The 20968-nt window shown below is 46.0% G+C and overlaps 1 protein-coding gene and 1 long non-coding RNA gene across 2 annotated transcripts in view; one reads left to right on the top strand and one right to left on the bottom strand.

Moving 5' to 3' along the window:
* Positions 1-13551, bottom strand: part of LOC307223680 — a 116849-nt gene extending 103298 nt beyond the window's left edge. Inside the window, exon 1 of the long non-coding RNA XR_013842190.1 lies at positions 13518-13551. This is a non-coding gene — a long non-coding RNA (uncharacterized lncRNA). The remainder of the gene's footprint in view (positions 1-13517) is intronic.
* MTMR7 (myotubularin related protein 7) overlaps positions 1-20968 on the top strand; it is a 42151-nt gene that overhangs the window by 9598 nt on the left and 11585 nt on the right. The window contains exons 2-8 of the mRNA XM_079989733.1: positions 254-376; positions 1404-1566; positions 5785-5942; positions 6801-6929; positions 12308-12442; positions 16252-16384; positions 19956-20065. Coding sequence (XP_079845859.1) covers positions 254-376; positions 1404-1566; positions 5785-5942; positions 6801-6929; positions 12308-12442; positions 16252-16384; positions 19956-20065 — 951 coding nt within the window. The remainder of the gene's footprint in view (positions 1-253; positions 377-1403; positions 1567-5784; positions 5943-6800; positions 6930-12307; positions 12443-16251; positions 16385-19955; positions 20066-20968) is intronic.

Below are 20968 nucleotides of genomic sequence, written 5' to 3'. Positions count from 1 at the left end.
AGCCTTATAAGCAAATAACAAAGAAAATACATAAAAGAAAAGTAAATTTGGGATGTAAAATTAATATTCTTTTCTATGTCTTCCAGACTCTTTCATCTTGCTACTTTTAAACAGTGGGAAAAGATTGGCATGTTTAACATAAATGGTTTCTTTCAACATAAAACCAGTTTCATAGAATTTTATAGATTTTTTTATTTTTTAATTTTATTGGAAGTATTGAACTGCTTGGTTATGCTCTCTCTCTCTCTTTTAGGTGGAAAATGTCCGCTTGATTGATGGAATATCTTCCAAAAGGGCTGCATTAGGGACACTGTATCTAACAGCGACTCATGTGATCTTTGTAGAAAATGAGTCAGACACCCGTAAAGAGACGTGGGTATGGCAATTTTTATATTACTGTTATGTGAATCCTATGAAAGTAATTTCTACAACTCTGGTTTTATTTTTATATCTGCAAAATTCCCTACAAATGTATGCTGAACAAATGAAAAGGGAGTGGATATATCTGTAAATGCATCCCGTAAAGTTCACTAATTTGTCCTCTCTATTGATTTTTAAAAGTCTGTGCAATGTACACAGACTTTTAAGTAAAGACTGGATTATATGTATGCATAGAACATAATGGGTATGCATAAGGAACCGCCAGACCATTGTGTTGGACGCAATGGCAGCAAATATACCAGAGAAAGCTCAAAAACTAGGAACATGGGAATCTGCCTTACACTGAGTCCATCTAGTTCGGTATTGTCTACACCAGGGGTAGCTAACGTTATGCCCACTTAGATGTTGCTGAACCATGACTCCCATCATCCCTGACCATTCACCATGCTGGCTGAGTCTTGGGGAAGTTATAGTCCAGCAGCATTTGGGGGCACCATGTTGGCTGCCTCTACTCTACAGACCGACAGCGACTGTGCAGGGTTTCAGACAGGGGACTTTTCCAGCCCTACCTGGAGATGCCATGGATTTGGGACCATCTGCATGTAATGCGGATGTTCTACCATTTAAGCCATAGCCCTTCTGTTTGAGCAGTGGTCAACAGGGAGCTTCAGACTGGAAATGGAACGCACTGTGTAAGTTTCAGCTCTTTGTTATGGGGAGATCGCCACAACGCTGATGTAGAGCTCATCCGTACTGGTTCAAGACTCTGTCTTTCTTCTGCTTTGCAACAGCATATTGTCCAATGTCTTGCTCCCTCTTTCACATTGGAACATTGCATGCATTAATGCACATGGTTGAAGTGGGCTGGATTGTATTCTTTTAAAGTTGCATGTGTTTTGTTGCTGTTTGATTATTTATTTATTTAAAACATTTGCACCCCACTTTTTCTTGGCAGAGTTCAGTTCAAGGTGTCTTCACACACATACACCCACCCAGTAAAAAAAGTTGTTTCTCCTTTTCAGGTTCTTCACAGTCAAATCTCTTCTATCGAAAAGCAGGCTACAGCGGCAACTGGTTGTCCTTTGCTGATTCGCTGCAAGAATTTTCAGAACATCCAGTTCATCATGCCTCAAGAAAGAGATTGCCATGATGTTTACATATCTTTAATCCGTCTGGCACGCCCAGGTATGGAATGGAAGTTCAGAAGGATACAATCTGGAAATTAGCCTGAACAAATGCTCTCTCTTATTTAACTTGTGGTGGACTGCTGTCATGCAGTTTGTAAAAAAAAAGAAAGGAAAAAAAAACCCTGATGCTGAGGAGGCTGTTATGATTCTCTTTCACCCAGTGTACAAACAATGCAATATCTGTTTGCTGTCTTTCAAAAAAGCTCTGTGCCATCTGATAGCACAGTTGTAGAAAAGGCATCTCCTTTCGGCATTTGATGATCATTTCATTCATCTCTCTTCTCTTTAGCCATTCATGGTCATGCTCATCTCTGGTTTTGTCCATAACTCTCTGGCCATTATTTCACTATTTCTCTTTCTCTTTGCAGGGAAGGTTCCATGGGACAGGGACCCTTCATTTTATTATTTTTAGTTTTTTCCTACTTAGCTCCATTAATCTTTTAATATCAATCAGCACATTTACACAGCTGATTTAGAACTTTATTTCTCATCCTCTTGTTCTGTAAACCTGCAGACTGGGCCTGAATTTAGTTTTAGCACAGCACTAAGGTGTTTCCTTTTTACAGATATTCAGAGGTATAGCTGTGTTGCAGCAAAAACAACAAAGGATTTTGTAGACTGGAAAAGGTGTAGAAAGGGGAAACCAACATGATCAAGGGGCTGGAGAAAGTCCCCTTTGAGGAAATAATAATGTGAGCAAGGAAACATGTAAGGGTTTAGTGGGTAGTGTCTGGAGGCTGTGAACTTCTGGAAAAGTATTATCGAGGAAGATTTGAGAACTCTTTCTGCTTAGGTTGTGACAGGTGGTTCTGGGGACATCCCACCATGTTCCTCATTCCTGCCAACTGTGTTAAGCACTTCTAACAACATGCAAATATGAATAAGCTTTGCACCTCACACTTTGTGACTGAACTGTTGATAAAGCCTTAAATTGAAAATAGGACATTGTTTGTTCTAACTTGATCTAGCTGTGAGAGCTCCTAGCCAGTGATGTGAGCTGGTGTAATGGATGACTTTAATGCACGTTTTGGACGCTGGTGAACAAATACACGTCAAAATTCCAGCCAGATCTTTCTGCTTGAGATATTTCCCCCCAGGTTAAATATAACAACGTACATAAACAGATGGAACATGCCATGCCATGACAATAAACAGATGGAGGCAGAAAAGTCTGAGTTCCAGAAACTGTTCAAACCCTGCCCTCATCTATTTTTTGAATTATGGTTTAATGTTCTGAAAGTTTATGGATTAATTTCCTCTCCATTTCTTGTATACAGCACTCCTTTTGTACAACATAGATTACTAGTTGTAACCATCTACATACTCTTATCCTGCTCTAGTCACACTTAAAATGGGCATTTATGTGTGACCAGATGCACTTGACTATTGATTTAAATGTGCATCCCATTGAAAGCAATGCAGTGAAGTAAGTTTTTTCAATAGTTCTACATAGGCATGTTGGTCTCCACAGCAAAAATAACAAACAGACTTAGGGCACCTTTTTTTTGCTTGGGATCCAATTTAAGTTGTACTCACAATAGAACCATTGAAATATAGTGGACCTGAATTAGTCATGGCCATTAACTTTAATGGATCTACTTTGAATGGGACATAGGTTGGCTACAACTCTTTGTGTTTAAGGTGCTGCAGGATTTTTCTGTTTTGCTTTTGAGAAGTAAGATGGCATCAGCGCTTAGATACACTTCCAGTGCCAAATCCAATTTGTGCTGGCTGTTCCTGATATGGCAAGTAATTCACACAGATGGATTCACTTTACTTCTTTATGGATGACACTGGAGAAGCTTTCGTAGGGCGCAGAGACTTCACACCATACATGTAAAGCACATTTGTTCCACTTTAACTATTGTGGCTTCCCCCAAAGAATCCTGGGAACTAGAGCTACCATTCATTTATTGCACTGACATGCATTGCTTTACACTTGTTTACATAGGACTTCATTTGCCATTTTACCACCCATTAACTCAGTTTGGAGAGGCCCTTTTGGAGCACAATCTCTTTTTGTTTTCACAACCCCGAACAATTTAGTATCATCAGCAAACTTGACAACTTCACAGCTCACTCCTAACTAGAGATTGTTTATGAAGAAATTAAAAGGCACATGGCCCATTGCTGATCCTTGAGGACTCCATTTTCTACATCCCTCCATTCAGAAAACTGTCCCTTTATTCCTCCCTTCTGCTTCCTGCTACTTAACTAATTCCTGATCCACAAGAAGACCTCTCCTCCCATTCTGAGCATGTTGCAAGCATCTGCATATAAGGGACTTAGCTGTTGCAAGAGCCCTTTATTTGCTTTGGGTTTATCCCACATGGCAATCTTGTTAGTTGTGTTCTGGCCATTTTATGGGGCATCAGTTCATAAAACTGTAGGGAAGGAAGGAACCTGAAGGTCACCTGTGACTGGTACCTTGCGTTGCCGCAAGCCTCCCTACCCTGCCCCCAATGACAACATTTGAAAGAGATTAACCCATAACATCCAGTTAATTGTTTCCTACTGTTATAGAACAGGATGGACCAAAGCTGAATTCTCGCTGTTTGCTTCTGGATCTGCCTTCACTGTGGTAGGGTTCACAGGTGACCAATGGTAGTCTGATATCAGGTTTCTGCTGGAAGATCCTGCTGTAATCTACTAAGCCATTTCCTGTAGATAACAGTCTAACTGCGTCAGTCCTCCTGAGCATAAAGCAGTTGGCTATGGTGCTCTCTCCCCCTTATTTCATCGTAACGGAGTGTGTGATGCACACTTTCTTTTCCTCTTAAGGTCAAGCTAAAGAGAAGAGGCAGTAGCTTAGCCGATCCCCACCTCGCCAAAGTGGCTGTGCACTTTGTAGTACAGAAATTAAGTCCTATTTAAACGTGAAGTTAAGCGAGGGAATGAAACGTGGGGGAAAGTTAGCAATAATAAAGGATAATAGAATTATGGTGCCTTACGCCATCAACTTAGCTGGGTTGGGATCTTCATCAGCTGATGGTCATAATGCTGTCAGTTGACTTGTCAGAACACTTACTCGAAATAGTTGATTAGATTATGACTATTTTAATAAATTGTATTATAGTTGTATTCCTTTATTTTGTTGTTATTGTGTTGGTGTGCAGTTGCTCTTTAAATCTGTTTCATCCTGTTGTGCGTCTTCTGTTGTTGAATACAAAGGTGGCCCATAAATATCTAAGATAAAATTATATTGACCAGGTATTTTTTGTTTGCTTGGCTTGTGTTCAAACAATAAACGCCATCTAAAAACATAAGCAAAAATTTTAATGGCATTTGCAGGGCTCATCGGCCAATTTTATTTATTTATTTATTTGCTGCCCAAGTTATAGGTGGGCAGAACAATTCTATGGAAGTGTCTTTCTATGAGAATCCATGCCAGAGCTCAGTTGCCCTGCTGATGTGAGCTGCATGGGAAGTGAAGATGGCCTTTTCTTATTTCCCTGACACAATGTGTTTTGGTTTCCCTCTCTAGGGCTGGTTTAGTTCTTTAGTCCTGCAGTATGTTGAAGTACAAGGAGACTTTGGATCCTGCCTCAACATGCCTTCACTGTAGGAGGCAGTATGAATACCATTTGCTTGGAATCACAAGTGGGGAGAGCACTGTTCCATTCAGGACCTCCTTGAGAGCTTCCCATAGGCATCTGGTCGGCCACTCTGAGAACAATATGCTGGACTAGATGGGCCATTGGCCTGTTCCATCAGTAGAGTGGTACTGATGTGCATTCCGGAGCCACTCAACTGGCCTCTGGCCACTTGTATGCTTGTAGCCCAAGTTACATAGTACCAGTAGGAGAAAAATGGAGCAAGCATGGCGCATCAAACCGGTGGTCTGAGCAAATGAATCAAATGACACGCTGCTAACGGAACAAGCAAAGTGGATAAAACACAAGAGCAAGAAATGCAGCTCTTAACATCAGACACCCTTTCTGCCTCCCCTCCCAATCAGGGAAAAGGTTAGCTGTCTGCAAAGTTTGGCTGTAAAGTGTCTGGACAGACAGCATACAGAGCTTGTTTGAAATCCCATCTGGATTATTCATATACACAAGTGCAGTCCTCCCTAACGAATTGCAAGCTTCATTGGTTATCATCTTTGAAAAATGTGACAGCTGGCATAACTAAGCGAATAAAAGTTGGTATTTGTGATGCAATAATAATAAATCAAATGGATAAATAGTGTGTGTGTCTCTTTTTCCCTCTCCTTCAGTTAAATATGAAGAGTTGTACTGTTTTTCCTTCAACCCCAAGCTAAACAAAGAAGAGCGAGAGCAAGGTTGGAATCTGACAAACATGAAGGAAGAATATAATCGGATGGGGGTCCCAAATAATTACTGGCAGCTCAGTGATGTCAATAGAGATTACAGGGTGAGTTGCTGCAACCAAAGGTGCGGTACTTGATAATGTGGAACACAAAGGACAGCAGTGACCACTTACCATCCCTGCATTAGCCTGGTAACTAAGTGACCCAGTTCAGGCATGATGGTTTATGGAGTTGTTGCTCATGTGCTCTTCTCTCATGCCCTCAGCTTTGGGTCTTACACCTTGGCTTGTTAAACCACAGTTTCCTGCGACATCCAAACTGTGGTTTAAACACTGCCAGAATAAACCATTTCCCCTCTTTGGACATTATGGGAAAGTGGTTTTAAACACCAGGATATAAACGTCAAAGCTGGGTACAGGAGGATAGTGGTTGAGCAGTGTGGGAGTGCATGGGCACATGGTTTGTTATTTGGCTGATAAACCATAATTTATTAGAGCAACATTGTGATGTCTGAACTGGGCCAGAGTACAAAGAAGTTGTGTGACACAATCTCATCATGTTTTGCTTTGCTCCCCCCATCATTCAGTTGAGTGCTGCTTCTGGAAGTAAAGGAAATTTTTGAGTTCATTTAACAGAATGTTTGAATTCTTTAGCAGAAAGTTTTCAGCAGGATGCAGAAGGGGTTTTGAGTGGTGCATCAGAGCATGGGAAAACATCCAGGTCTAACATATAAAGCACTCTTATTCAGGAAATCTGGAAGTTGTGTTTTATGTGAGATAGTGCAAGCTTTCAAACTTGGTTCGGTTATTTTTTGCTTGGCTTTTTCTTAAGTGTACTGAGCACAGATATGGGTATGACTATTTGTGAGGCCCTTTGAAATTATCCTTAGGTGAGTCTTCCAGAAGATCATGCTATGTTCTGCTTCAAGAAACTCATCTTGATTTCCTTCTGCTTTTGGACAGGTCTGTGACTCTTACCCCACCGAAGTGTATGTGCCGAAATCAGCCACTGCCCACATCATTATGGGAAGCTCTAAATTCCGCAGCAGGAGGCGTTTCCCAGCACTTTCATATTACTACAAGCAAAATAACGTAAGTGTGGGACTAAAGCTTTTCAATGATTTATTTCACTTGGACTGACTCTTCATTTTCTACTAGCTAAAAACCATGAGGGACAAATGATAATTCCACCAAGCAGGGAGTTGGACTTGATCACCTGCAATGCCCCTTCCATCCCTATGCACCTTAATAATCTCCTTAGCTTCTCACTTTGGGACACAAGCAAAAGTGGTTTCAGTCTCTCTTCCCCATTGGAGTGAGAAGCAATGGAGGCACTGGAGGGGAGGCATCACTTATGCACTTCTACAACCTCATATATTTGTAGTAACTGGAATGTAAGAGTTGGGAGATGCACAAGGAGAGAATTCTTACAGAGCCTCTGGGGATATTAATGCTGAATCCTTTGCCTGGGTCTTGAATCATGGGTGGGAATGCAGTTAAGGTGCATAATGGGTGCTTCCATGAAACTGGCAGATATGCTGGGGGAGGGGGAGAGGAAGAGAGCCTAGTTGAGGTTCATTTTATTTATAATAATAATAATATAATAATAATTTATTATTTATACCCCGCCCATCTGGCTGGGCCTCCCCAGCCACTCTGGGCGGCTTCCAAAAGAATATTAAAATACTATGATACATCAAACATTAAAAGCATCCCTGAACAGGGCTGCCTTCAGATGTCTTCTAAAAGTCTGGTAGTTGTTGTTCTCTTTGACATCTGGTGGGAGGGCATTCCACAAGGAGGGCGCCACTACCGAAAAGGCCCTCTGCCTGGTTCCCTGTAACTTGGCTTCTCGCAGTGAGGGAACCGCCAGAAGGCCCTTGGTGCTGGACCTCAGTGTCCGGGTAGAACGATGGGGGTGGAGACGCTCCTTCAGGTATACTGGACCGAGGCCGTTTAGGGCTTTAAAGGTCAGCACCAACACTTTGAATTGTGCTCGGAAACGTACTGGGAGCCAATGTAGGTCTTTCAAGACCGGTGTTATATGGTCTCGGTGGCCGCTCCCTGTCACCAGTCTGGCTGCTGCGTTCTGGATTAGTTGTAGTTTCCGGGTCACCTTCAAAGGTAGCCCCACGTAGAGTGCATTGCAGTAATCCAAGCGGGAGATAACCAGAGCATGCACCACTCTGGCGAGGCAGTCCACAGGCAGATAGGGTCTCAGCCTGCGTACCAGATGGAGCTGGTACACAGCTGCCCTGGACACGGATTTAACCTGTGCCTCCATGGACAGCTGTGAGTCCAAAATGACTCCCAGGCTGCGCACCTGGTCCTTCAGGGGCACAGTTACCCCATTCAGGACCAGGGAGTCCTCCACACCTGCCCGCCTCCTGTCCCCCAGAAACAGTACTTCTGTCTTGTCAGGATTCAATCTCAATCTGTTAGCCGCCATCCATCCTCCAACCGCCTCCAGACACTCACACAGGACCTTCACCGCCTTCACTGGTTCTGATTTGAAAGAGAGGTAGAGCTGGGTATCATCCGCATACTGATGAACACCCAGCCCAAACCCCCTGATGATCTCTCCCAGCGGCTGCATGTAAATGTTGAAAAGCATGGGGGAGAGGACAGAACCCTGAGGCACCCCACAAGTGAGAGCCCAGGGGTCTGAACACTCATCCCCCACCACCACTTTCTGAACACGGCCCAGGAGGAAGGAGCGGAACCACTGTAGGACAGTGCCCCCAGCTCCCAGCCCCTCAAGACGGTCCAGAAGGATGTTACGGTCGATGGTATCAAACGCCGCTGAGAGATCCAGCAGAACTAGGAAACAGCTCTCACCTTTGTCCCTAGCCCGCCGGAGATCATCAACCAGTGCGACCAAGGCAGTTTCAGTCCCATGATGAGGCCTGAATCCCGACTGGAAGGGATCCAAATGGTCCGCTTCTTCCAGGCGTGCCTGGAGTTGTTCAGCAACCACTCGCTCAATCACCTTGCCCAAGAATGGAAGATTTGAGACTGGGCGATAGCTGGCCATCGTGGCCGCATCTAAAGATGGTTTTTTAAGAAGTGGTTTGATAACCGCCTCTTTCAGCGGGTCTGGGAAGGCTCCCTCACGGAGGGAAGCATTCACCACCCCACGAAGCCCATCGCCCAGTCCTTCCCGGCTAGCTTTTATAAGCCAGGATGGGCAAGGATCAAGGAGACAGGTGGTTGGTTTCACTCGTCCAAGCAGCCTGTCCACATCCTCGGAGGTAACAGATTGGAATTGATCCCATGCAATTTGACTAGACAGGACTCTAGCACTCTCCCGCCCCGGCCCTGCTCCCACGGTGGCGTCTACCTCTTCCCGAATCTGAGCGACTTTATCTGCAAAAAACTTTGCAAAATCATTGCAGGAGATCATGTGGCCCGTACTGGGCCCTGATGTAGCAGGTGGTTCCGCTAAATTGCGGACCACCTGAAAAAGTCTCCTGCTGCTGTTTTCTGCAGATGCAATAGAGGCGGTGAAGAAAGTCTTCTTCGCCGTCGCTACCGCCACTTGGTAGGCTCGACATTGAGCTCTAACCTGTGTCCGGTCAGCTTCAGAATGAGTTATCCGCCACCGGCGCTCTAGCCGTCTCAACGATTGTTTCATTGCCCTCAGATCCGTGGAAAACCACGGGGCTCTCCGGGCTCCATGCAATCGGAGAGGGCGCTTTGGAGCCAAACAGTCAATAGCCCTGGTTAACTCCACATTCCAGCGGGCCACCAGGGAATCAGCTGAAAGGCCATCAACATGGGATAAAGCATCCCCTACCACTCTCTGGAAACCATTTGGATCCATTAAGTGGCGGGGGCGGACCATCCGAATCGGTCCCACCTCCCTGCAGAGGGGAAGGGTCGCGGAGAAGTCCAGTTGCACCAGGAAGTGATCTGACCATGGCACTTCTTTTGTTTCACTTTTAGTTAGTGTCAGGTCACCAACATCCGTAGAGGTAAACACCAGGTCCAAGGCATGTCCGCGGCTATGGGTTGGGCCAAACCTATTCAGGGACAGCCCCATGGAGGCCATGCTTTCCATGAAGTCCCGAGCGGCCCCTTGTAAGGTCGTGTCGGCATGGATATTAAAATCCCCTAGGACAACCAAACTAGGTGTCTCCAGGAGAACATCCGCCACGACCTGAAGCAGCTCGGGCAGGGAATCCTTGGTGCAGCGGGGAGGTCGGTACACCAAAAGGAATCCTGTACTGCCCCTATTGCCCAACTTCCAGAACATGCACTCAGAGAACTGGGTCTTCCCAATAGGACGCCTGGTGCAAACTAATGACTTCCTAAAAATCACTGCAACCCCCCCTCCCCGCCCACAAGGCCTGGGTTGCTGTGCGTAAGAGAAACCTGGTGGACAAGCAGCAGCAAGAACAGGCCCATCCGCTTCATTCAACCAAGTCTCTGTTACACATGCCAGGTCAAATCCCCCATCCATGATCAGGTCATGGATGGCAGTGGTCTTATGAATCATTGACCTGGCATTGCACAGCAGCACCTTCAGGTCATGTGGGTATCCCTTGCTGATTCTAGTATCCATCTGGTCAGGACCAGACCTGGAGGCAGGGATAGTCCTCAGACAACGACTAAACCTGCCTCCTCTGTAATGACATGGTCTGGTCTTAGCGTAACTCCTCCTCCTACCCGAGATCACTGAGATCGGTTGTCCCAACGCATCCCCCCCTGTGGAACATGCCGCAGCCATTTTGTTGGCTGGGACCCACTCCCCGGCAGCCATGACCCCTCCCCTTAAGAACAAAATAAGACCTTAAAACAATGAAAACAAAACAAAAAAGAAACCCCAAAAAACAAAAAACAATACAAATAAAAAACTCCAAAAATTACAAATCCATCAAAATCAAAACAAATTCCCAACTAAACATCCATCCCACCCCCACCCCATCCCTGCATATACAGTAATAATAATGACAATAATAATAATAATAAAGAAATAAAAAGGAAAAGGAAAATTTTAAAACATTTTAAAAAGAACTCTGCACCCCTCCGGATCCCCCTGGGCCGCAGCAGCAGTGACAGCAATCGTCCCTGTCAGGCCTGTCAGGCCCCGCCCTAGGCCAGATGGTGAGTGGCAGGAAGGAGCAGGGCCCTCAGACACCCACGCAGGAGAGTCCTCCTGGGCAGCAGAGCACAGCAGTCCTTATGGGGCTTCAGGCCCCGCCCCGGGCCAGATGGTGAGTGGCAGGAAGGAGCAGGGCCCTCAGACACCCACGCAGGAGAGTCCTCCTGGGCAGCAGAGTCCAGCAGTCCTTATGGGGCTTCAGGCCCCGCCCCAGGCCAGATGGTGAGTGGCAGAAAGGAGCAGGGCCCTCAGACACCCACGCAGGAGAGTCCTCCTGGGCAGCAGAGCACAGCAGTCCTTATGGGGCTTCAGGCCCCGCCCCGGGCCAGATGGTGAGTGGCAGGAAGGAGCAGGGCCCTCAGACACCCACGCAGGAGAGTCCTCCTGGGCAGCAGAGCACAGCAGTCCTTATGGGGCTTCAGGCCCCGCCCCAGGCCAGATGGTGAGTGGCAGAAAGGAGCAGGGCCCTCAGACACCCACGCAGGAGAGTCCTCCTGGGCAGCAGAGCACAGCAGTCCTTATGGGGCTTCAGGCCCCGCCCCAGGCCAGATGGTGAGTGGCAGAAAGGAGCAGGGCCCTCAGACACCCACGCAGGAGAGTCCTCCTGGGCAGCAGAGCACAGCAGTCCTTATGGGGCTTCAGGCCCCGCCCCGGGCCAGATGGTGAGTGGCAGGAAGGAGCAGGGCCCTCAGACACCCACGCAGGAGAGTCCTCCTGGGCAGCAGAGCACAGCAGTCCTTATGGGGCTTCAGGCCCCGCCCCAGGCCAGATGGTGAGTGGCAGGAAGGAGCAGGGCCCTCAGACACCCACGCAGGAGAGTCCTCCTGGGCAGCAGAGCACAGCAGTCCCTGTGAGGCTTCAGGCCCCGCCCCAGGCCAGATGGTGAGTGGCAGGAAGGAGCAGGGCCCTCAGACACCCACGCAGGAGAGTCCTCCTGGGCAGCAGAGCACAGCAGTCCTTATGGGGCTTCAGGCCCCGCCCCAGGCCAGATGGTGAGTGGCAGAAAGGAGCAGGGCCCTCAGACACCCACGCAGGAGAGTCCTCCTGGGCAGCAGAGCACAGCAGTCCTTATGGGGCTTCAGGCCCCGCCCCGGGCCAGATGGTGAGTGGCAGGAAGGAGCAGGGCCCTCAGACACCCACGCAGGAGAGTTTTATTTCATAAAACTTATATACCACTTGAGTGTAGAAAACCTCAAAGGGGTTTACAAAGCGGTTCTGTGCTTAACCCTGATATAGGCTACGTTTTTACTTCTCAAGTGGCAAGCGTCTGAGAGGTTTGTTTTCCATTTCTAGATTGTAAATTCCCTTTGGCCGTGCTAAATGTGTTAACTTGAATATTTCTGTCTCTGTTTTTGTTTCCTCGCAGGCTTCCATATGCAGGAGTAGCCAGCCTCTCTCAGGCTTCAGTGCCCGATGCCTTGAAGACGAACAGATGCTTCAGTCGATCAGGAAGGCAAATCCAGGAAGTGATTTCATCTATGTTGTTGATACACGGCCAAAAGTGAGAAAAATTGTACTCTGTGGTGTATGTGCTTATTTTGTGGTGGCTAATGGCGCTGTGGGTCAAAGCCTCAGCGCCTAGGGCTTGCCGATCGAAAGGTCGGCGGTTCGAATCCCTGCGGCGGGGTGCGCTCCCGCTGCTCGGTCCCAGCGCCTGCCAACCTAGCAGTTCGAAAGCACCTCCGGGTGCAAGTAGATAAATAGGGACCGCTTACCAGCGGGAAGGTAAACGGCATTTCCGTGTGCGGCTCTGGCTCTGGCTCTGGCTCTGGCCAGAGCAGCGATGTCACGCTGGCCACGTGACCCGGAAGTGTCTCCGGACAGCGCTGGCCCCTGGCCTCTTAAGTGAGATGGGGGCACAACCCCAGAGTCTGGCAAGACTGGCCCGTACGGGCAGAGGTACCTTTACCTTTACCTTTACCTAATGCCGATTACAGCCTGGCGCGTCTCAGAAGATCTACAATAGCATGCCTGTAGAAGTATGTCAGAGGTCATCTGAATGAGTTGGATAGCACTGGGTGGCCTTGAAGTGCCTTGTGAGCTTGCTGCTACAAATCTCAGAAGATGGAAATATGGTTTTACTTAGCTCTTTCGTTGTGAGTTCTGGAGTTAGAGGAACAGCAAACAAATAGTCCTAAGGCTATGCTTTATAAATTATGTGTTACTGAAGCCTGGGGGGGGGGGCACTGGACCCAGAGGATGTTACATGTAGCTCCATGACCTGACACTGTGGCAGAATCAGCATCTTAGGAGAATGGCCAAGCACTGAAGTATGCAAGCTTATTGTATGTGTGTTCTTTCAAATATCCGGGAAAGGCTATCACATGATTTGATTTCTTCTTCCCTATTGCAAAATAAAGTACTTTTGAAGTACAGTGGTACCTCGGGTTACATACGCTTCAGGTTGCATACGCTTCAGGATACAGACTCCGCTAACCTAGAAATAGTGCTTCAGGTTAAGAACTTTGCTTCAGGATGAGAACAGAAATTGTGCTCCGGCGGTGCGGCAGCAGCAGAAGGCCCCATTAGCTAAAGTGGTGCTCCAGGTTAAGAACAATTTCAGATTAAGAACGGACCTCCAGAACGAATTAAGTACTTAACCCGAGGTACCACTGTAGAATGCTGTAGCTTGTAGTCATGGGCATCACCAAATTGTTGAGCACTCCCAACTTCCCTGATCAGGGGGCAATTCAGCAAGATTTGCTTTCCATTGAAAGACCAGTGGATAGAGAGTAACTTGTGCAGCCGACTCCCCAACTCCAGTTAATGCCAGGTAGAAAGTATCAGGTAGTACAATCAGACTCCCTCCTTCTCCTTTGCCAACTACTAGTCTCAAACCTGATCCCTACAGGTCAAGGCAGCCAGACCTGCAGCAGAATAATTTTACAGCTGCCTGAGGCTATGAGCTCTCTACATTGCGCCATTACTTGACTGGTGGTCATTCTGTGCTGTCACAGATTGCTAGCAAACATTCTAACTTGCTTATGGGCAATTGCTATAACACCAATGCTATAAATACAATAAGAGCCCTTGAACTTAACTATCATCAGGAAAGCCTTCCAGACCTGCAGTAGAATGCATTGGATTCTGGTGTGAGTTTTGTCCCAGTTTACTTGCACTGCGGTCCGAACTGCAAATCTGCCACTGATATCTCTTTTTGAATGCATCTGAGATGCATCCTTATCTCTGATAGATTTGACAAAGTTAACATTGGAAGCAGAAGGGCCCAGGATGGAAGGGTCTCGTCTATCTTCAACTTGTGATAAAGTTTGTCATTTTGTCAGCAAGTTGAAAATTTGTGCCTACAAAATCATAAAACTTCCTGAGTTACCTCACTTTAAAAAAGTGTTTATTACTAATTAACTCGCCCTAGCAAATCAAAAATTCAACATCTGAGAGCCAATCAGCATATTTATGTAAATCCACTGCGGTACTGTAGAGATAGTGCCATCTTCTGGATATATTGTGATGTTAAAAGCAGACTTTGCTTCAACAGCACAAAAATAAATGTTAATGCAACTGGATAAGAAATAGCCATTGTATTTTATTTTCATGCTCTCCCCCTTTAAAGTGGCAACCATAATATATGGAGTGGGCATTACGCCACGAGGACCGGGTGGGTGCTAACCACGATCATAGGTGCTAAGAGAAAAGTGTAAATTTTTGTTGGTTGGAAAGGCCGTTGTGATTATTTTGCTGCCCAAGAAGCAGCTGCTGTTTTAGTTTTCCGACTCCACTTGCATCAAAATAAGCATCCATCAATATACGTCACAGCCAGTTCTCAGCACACCATCACATTCTAGCATGGGGGGGGGGGTGCTGATTGCAGCAGGCTTGATTTTCGCAATGGATGTGGCCACCAGGAAAAATGAGTGGGTGCAAATCTAGAAATATATGTACTTAGAAGTAAGCGCGTTGAGTTCAATGGGGCTTACTTTCCAATTTGCATCCCACTTGGGTCTCTCGATCACAGCCCAGATAAGTTTGGGATGGTAGTCCATATTGGAACATAAGAATTTCCCTTCTGGTGAGTCAGGCTATTGGTCTTTCTAGCACAGTATTGTTGATGCTGATATGCAGTGGCTCTTCAGGGTATCAAGGAGGATATCTCGTGGATTGGAGCCACTGAAAAGTTACGTTTAGGGACCATGAGAAGTGGGTACTTCTGTCCCAGCACCAGGTGGTTTGGCCCTAACTGACAGGGATTGTGTGTGTGTGTGTGTGTGTGTGTGTTTGAGATTCAATTGTGTGCCTGTGTCAGGTTTGGGGAATCAGATCCCTCCCCCGGTGGCAGCAAAGAAGCAGATAAAAAATAAAAGCGAGAGACAAAGGAATGCGGTCTCTCTCTAGAAATGGCGTTGCTCCAAGTAAAGTCCCACCCTCGCTTCGTCTCCCCATTCTACGTCAGTCCTGATTGAGAAGGCAATTGGCCCGGATCCGGCCCCTGGGCCTTAGTTTGCCTACTCATGGTCTAGCCCCTGACAGCCTGTAGGCAGAGGACCCCAGGTATCCTCTCAAAATTTGATTGCTCCAAAGTGTTGCCACCCCAAATTGCACTGCTGGTTGGAATGACAACTGAGAACCATTTCTGGCACAGTAGTTAGGGTGTATGATTTAGTCTGCAGAGCCCTGAGCTCACATCCCCGCTCTGCCACCAAGCTCACTGGGGAACCATGGGCAAGTCACTAGCTCTCAGTCGAGAGCCAGTGTGGTGTAGTGGTTAAGAGCGGTAGTCTCGTAATCCTGGGGAACCAGGTTCGCGTCTCCGCTCCTCCACATGCAGCTGCTGGGTGACCTTGGGCCAGTCACACTTCTCTGAAGTCTCTCAGCCCCACTCACCTCACAGAGTGTTTGTTGTGGGGGAGGAAGGGAAAGGAGAATGTTAGCTGCTTTGAGACTCCTTAAAGGGAGTGAAAGGTGGGATATCAAATCCAAACTCTTCTTCTTCTTCTTCTTCTAACCCACCTTCCAGGGTCATTGTGAGGATAAAACAGAGAGTGTGCGTCTTGATTAGCACTTAGAGTAAGGTTGGAATAAAGACCTGAGGGCTGAAAAATATAAAAGCCTCTTAGTTCTCGCAGCTCAAACGTCAAAGAAAGCTCCAATTTTACTCTGATCCCTCCTCCTGCCTGTGCAAATAGGTTTAAAAGGTGGCCTATTGTAATTAGATATGCAGTGCAGTGAAATACTCCTGTAAGTGTTTTTGCTTTTGTATATACTGCATGCTGTTCCTTTGTCATGTAGCAGAATGAGCACCATCTCCTCTGCAGCTCGATGTTTTTTCTTTCTTCTCTTATGCCCCCTCTGCAGCTCAATGCAATGGCAAACAGAGCAGCTGGGAAAGGATATGAGAATGAAGACAACTACTCCAACATCAAGTTTCAGTTCATAGGTATTGAGAACATCCATGTCATGAGGAGCAGTCTCCAAAAAATGCTGGAAGGTAAACTTTGTGGTTTTTTCCTCATCTGTGCTTTTCGGTGCAGCGAGATCCTGAGGGGAGAGGGTTAAAAATGATCAGTCATCTGCTGTGTGTACTTCTGTGTTTCAGCAACAAATATTGAAAATGTGGACTTTGCCCTGTCCTCATTGTGGTCCCGGTAGACACAGTGGTACCCACAGAGAGCACCCTTGGCATCTGCTGATGGCCCCTGCCACTGCCCCTTTACATTATTATTATTATTATTATTATTATTATTATTATTATTAGTTATTTGGAGGAAGCCTATTTTTATTGGAGGGAGTTGCCACCTTTTTTGTTTATTTGCTTGAAGGGTTTGGGTGTTTTTTTTGCGGAGAGCATCACCAGTTTTTCTTCTGTGAAACGGGCATTTTGTAATGCCCGTGACAGTTCTGTAGATTTCAAAATGTGCTCCTGGGCCCAAAGTGGTTGGGGACTTCTGCTCTACCTGAGCACATCTGCCCTGTGCTCCAAAACGACAAAATTTCCTGGGTTCATACCTGAATGAAATGAGCTGTGCATACTTGTGCTTTATACGATATCAGAAAGGGTAGTAGGAAGAGAGCTGTTGTTTGCAGAATACTAAAATTTGGGTGTGGGCATTTCCATTAAACAACTCACTCTGTTGCACATCAAAACCGTATATTTAAAGCACATGGCTCCCCCCCCGAAGAATCATGGGAACTGTAGTTTACGCCTCACAGAGTTACAGCCCCTGCACCTCTAATAAACTACAGTTCCCAGAATTCTTTGAGGGAAGCAATGTGACATATTTCTCAGGCTCACCTATCTCGCAGGCTTATTGTCAGGGTGAAATGAGATTAATCCACATATGCTATTCTCAGCCTTTTGGAGTAAGGGCAGGATACAAATATGAGAACCGTAGACTTGTAGAGTTGGAAGGGACCACGAGGGTCATCTAGTCCAACCCCCTGCAATGCAGAAACCTTTTGCCCAATGTGGGTTTCGAACCCACGACCCTAAGATTAAGGGTCTCATGCTCTACTGGCTGAGTCATCTCGGTTCTGTTATGCTTCCTGATTAAGTAAATTAAAAAATCGGACCAGTCATTACCTCTTTCTCTAGTATTCATAGTTAACAGGGTTGCATTCCTCACCAGCCACCAGCTTTCCCTGTTGGAAAGAGAAATAAGGTCATCTTGTGAGTTGCTGAGCTTGCCAGATATTTGAGTCACACACAAACACACCCACCCACCCACTGAGGGTTGTCTCCTGTGCTTAGGGCCAGATCTGTCCCAGATTCTCCTCTTTGCAGACCCTTTTCATAGATTAATGCTTTTTGGTGCGCATATGAAGGTGCCAATGCAATCTAATGGAGCTTTTGCTTAGTTATTTAATTCCTCACAGTTGAACTCCACATCAGCGGGAGTTCTCTTGATGTCTATATGGTTGCAGGCCTATAATTTAGGACTTTATGGACTTTGCTCAGTAAAGTGGAGAGCAAATATTGATTCTGATATGGGAGGAAGGCTCTATTTTGACTTTATCCTGCACTTTGCAAACAAGAGGCAGCCATCTCGGTTTGAATCCAGCCGCTAATTGCTTGTGCTCCCATCTGCATGGATACATAAATCATTAGACAGGTTTCTTGCTGTCAACAGTGGGCCATCAGGAGTTCTGTGAGATGCCATTTTTTTAAATGGCCTTATGTGATAGATCACTGGATGGAAAGTTATCTGAAAGGACTCTGGGTTAAGTAAGGGCATATGTGTCCAAGCATCAAATTTACAGGTACCTGCAGAATATTTGCTTATCCGGCCAGGATTTTCTACTCTAGGAATAGCGAACATGGCATCCTCCAGATGTTGATGGACTCTAACCCTCAGCCAACATAGGTAATGGTCAGGGATGATGGGAGTCAGAGTCCAACAGAATCTTCAGAGGACCACATTGGCTACTCTTGGCCTATTCCAACCGGGTGTGGCTCTTCAGGACTTTGGGCCCTTTCACATCAAATGACATCACTCCCTAAATTTGGGAGCTTAATCCTATGAGACAGATCTGGCCTTAAACTTGGGTGCTCTGCAACTTGGTTATTGTCTCTTCAATCCTTCAAGCTACCATTCTCCTTGCATTCTCTTTGGCTTTAGTTGAATTGCTTTAGGGTCTGTAAAGGTAACGGGACCCCTGACCGTTAGGTCCAGTCGTGGACGACTCTGGGGTTGCGGCACTCATCTCGCTTTACTGGCCGTGGGAGCTGGCGTACAGCTTCCGGGTCATGTGGCCAGCATGACTAAGCCGCTTCTGGCAAACCAGAACAGTGCATGGAAACGCTGTTTACCTTCCCGCTGGAGTGGTACCTATTTATCTACTTGCACTTTGCATTTTTGAACTGCTAGGTTGGCAGGAGCTGGGACAGCACCCCGTCGAGGGGATTCGAACCGCCAACCTTCTGATCGGCAAGCCCTAGGCTCTGTGGTTTAACCCACAGTGCCACCCGCGTCCCAGGGTCTCTAGCTTCTATGACATGTATGATGCTACTCATTACAAAGGCTTTCTATTTGGGTCCCAGCTTCTACAAATGAAATCTGATCAATACAAGTTAAAATGCTTCCCCTTTGTTGTTGTTTTTTAAACTTTTATCTGTGAGGGTCAGTTTGCAGTTTGTCTGCTTGGTTGAATACCATCCTTGGTGGGTAAAAAGCAACCCTCCCCCATGTTGCCTCCCTTCACTGCTTTTCATTTAAATAAAATTTGGGCTTTGTTATACACATAACAAATTTGTCCCTAGATGTGTAAGCAAGCGTTCTGCAGCTTTGTGAGATTGTATACACATGACCTCTTATTTCAGAATCAAAGGAAACTGAGTACTTGGGTTTGTTTTTATTATTAGTCCTCACACAGTCTAAATCTATTGCATATTTTCTGCCCCTGAAAATCACTTCTGGAGAAACTGGTTTCGTTCCAAAAATAAAAGCTTGTTGCAGATTGATTCTGTATTACTCTATAGTGTGTGCATTTGAAGAAAGATGAAAACCTATTTAGGCAGTCCTGGCAACAAAAAGGTGTATCCACACCTTTCCCAAGTCATCCTTGTGACTCTGAAGGCTGTGCTCCTTTATGTGGCAGTATACCCCTGTTAAATTTATTTTGGGTATAGCTTTGCACTAAAAGCTACGATTATGCATGTGGGAACCAGCTCCCATTCCTTTTTTGAATTCCCCTTTTTCATGTACTATGTACTGGAAAAGACAATGTTCTTATTGTTGTTCTGACTTTTACTATGTCCTCTCCAATAGCTCAGTCGTTACAGCATGAGACTCTTAATCGCAGGGTTGTGGGTTTGATTCCTACATTGGGCAACAGATTCCTGCATTGCAGGGATGGGCCTAGATAACCCTTGTGATCCCTTCCAACTCTACAACTCTAGGATTCTATGTATTTTGTGGTTTTTATGTTGCAGTTTTATGCTGCGAACCGCTGTGGGATTTGCAGATGAAGGGCGGCATACAAATTTAAAAAATAATAATAATGACAATAATGTAAAACTGGCTATAAACAGAATTCTTTACTGAAGCTGGTGTATTTTGCAGTTTGCGAGCTGAGATCTCCTTCGATGAGTGACTTCCTCTGGGGTTTAGAGAACTCAGGCTGGCTAAAGCATATCAAAGCCATCATGGATGCTGGCATCTTTATTGCTAAGGTGCAGTATGTACTTTTTAGAAAGAAATTGGGATAGTGCTGATTCAGGAGACCTGATTTTATGCTGTTGACTTGCTGCTGCCTTCAGGGATTTATTATGTAAGAAATGTATGTGGCCCAAATGAGGCTAGGGAAGTAGACAGTGTTGCTCTGTAACGAACAGGTACCATGTTACTGAAACAAATTGTGTCATGGGCCCCTGTAGCCCACTCTGTCCTGCCCAAGTTACCATTACCTGTCCTGTGTATCTGTGGCTGTTGACACCACACTCCCAACAACCAGGGAACATAGAGCAGGGGTTGCCAACCTTTTTGGACCGGTGACCATATCTCACATTTTGAGAGCATTCTGGAGGCATCAGTCACAGAATGGCTGCCACGAGCAAAGTGGTACAACAAAAAATTAAGAGAGATGGTTGCCTGCAACAACTTTATGCTTTCCATGGGAAGTCAGCTATGTCCTGCTGGTCCTGACTGCGGAGATCACACTATATTGACAGACACACTGATGCTCTTGCTGTTTAATATCAACAGGGAGCATTTTTCAGTACTAGAAAAAATATTTATAAGGTAGCCACACCACCCTCACTCTCATTTCACAGAAATTGCTTAGAAGGTACCTGCACATTTTGTTCTATAACTTTCTTTCTAGATGAGCTAGAGACCTTTTTTAAAAAAAATGAAATCTTATAGTTTGGGACACCTGCCCAAAGGCACCAGTGAAAGCCTTTGTGGACAGCATGTCAACCCCTGACACAGGATCAATGAGCTGATTTGAACATCTTGACAAGCGGGGCGTGATCCCTAAAGCTGACAGAAGCAAAATATGACAAGATATATAATTGCTGTCCACCGTCTGCCAAGATCTGCCCAGTGCATTATGTTGACTTGTAGAGTTTTTTGTT

The sequence above is a fragment of the Podarcis cretensis genome, assembly GCF_951804945.1.
Source record: "Podarcis cretensis genome assembly, chromosome: 9".
NCBI classification, from domain to species: Eukaryota; Metazoa; Chordata; class Lepidosauria; order Squamata; family Lacertidae; genus Podarcis; species Podarcis cretensis.
The sequence above is the reverse complement of the archived record's forward strand: the minus strand, read 5'-3'. Positions and strand labels throughout refer to the sequence as shown.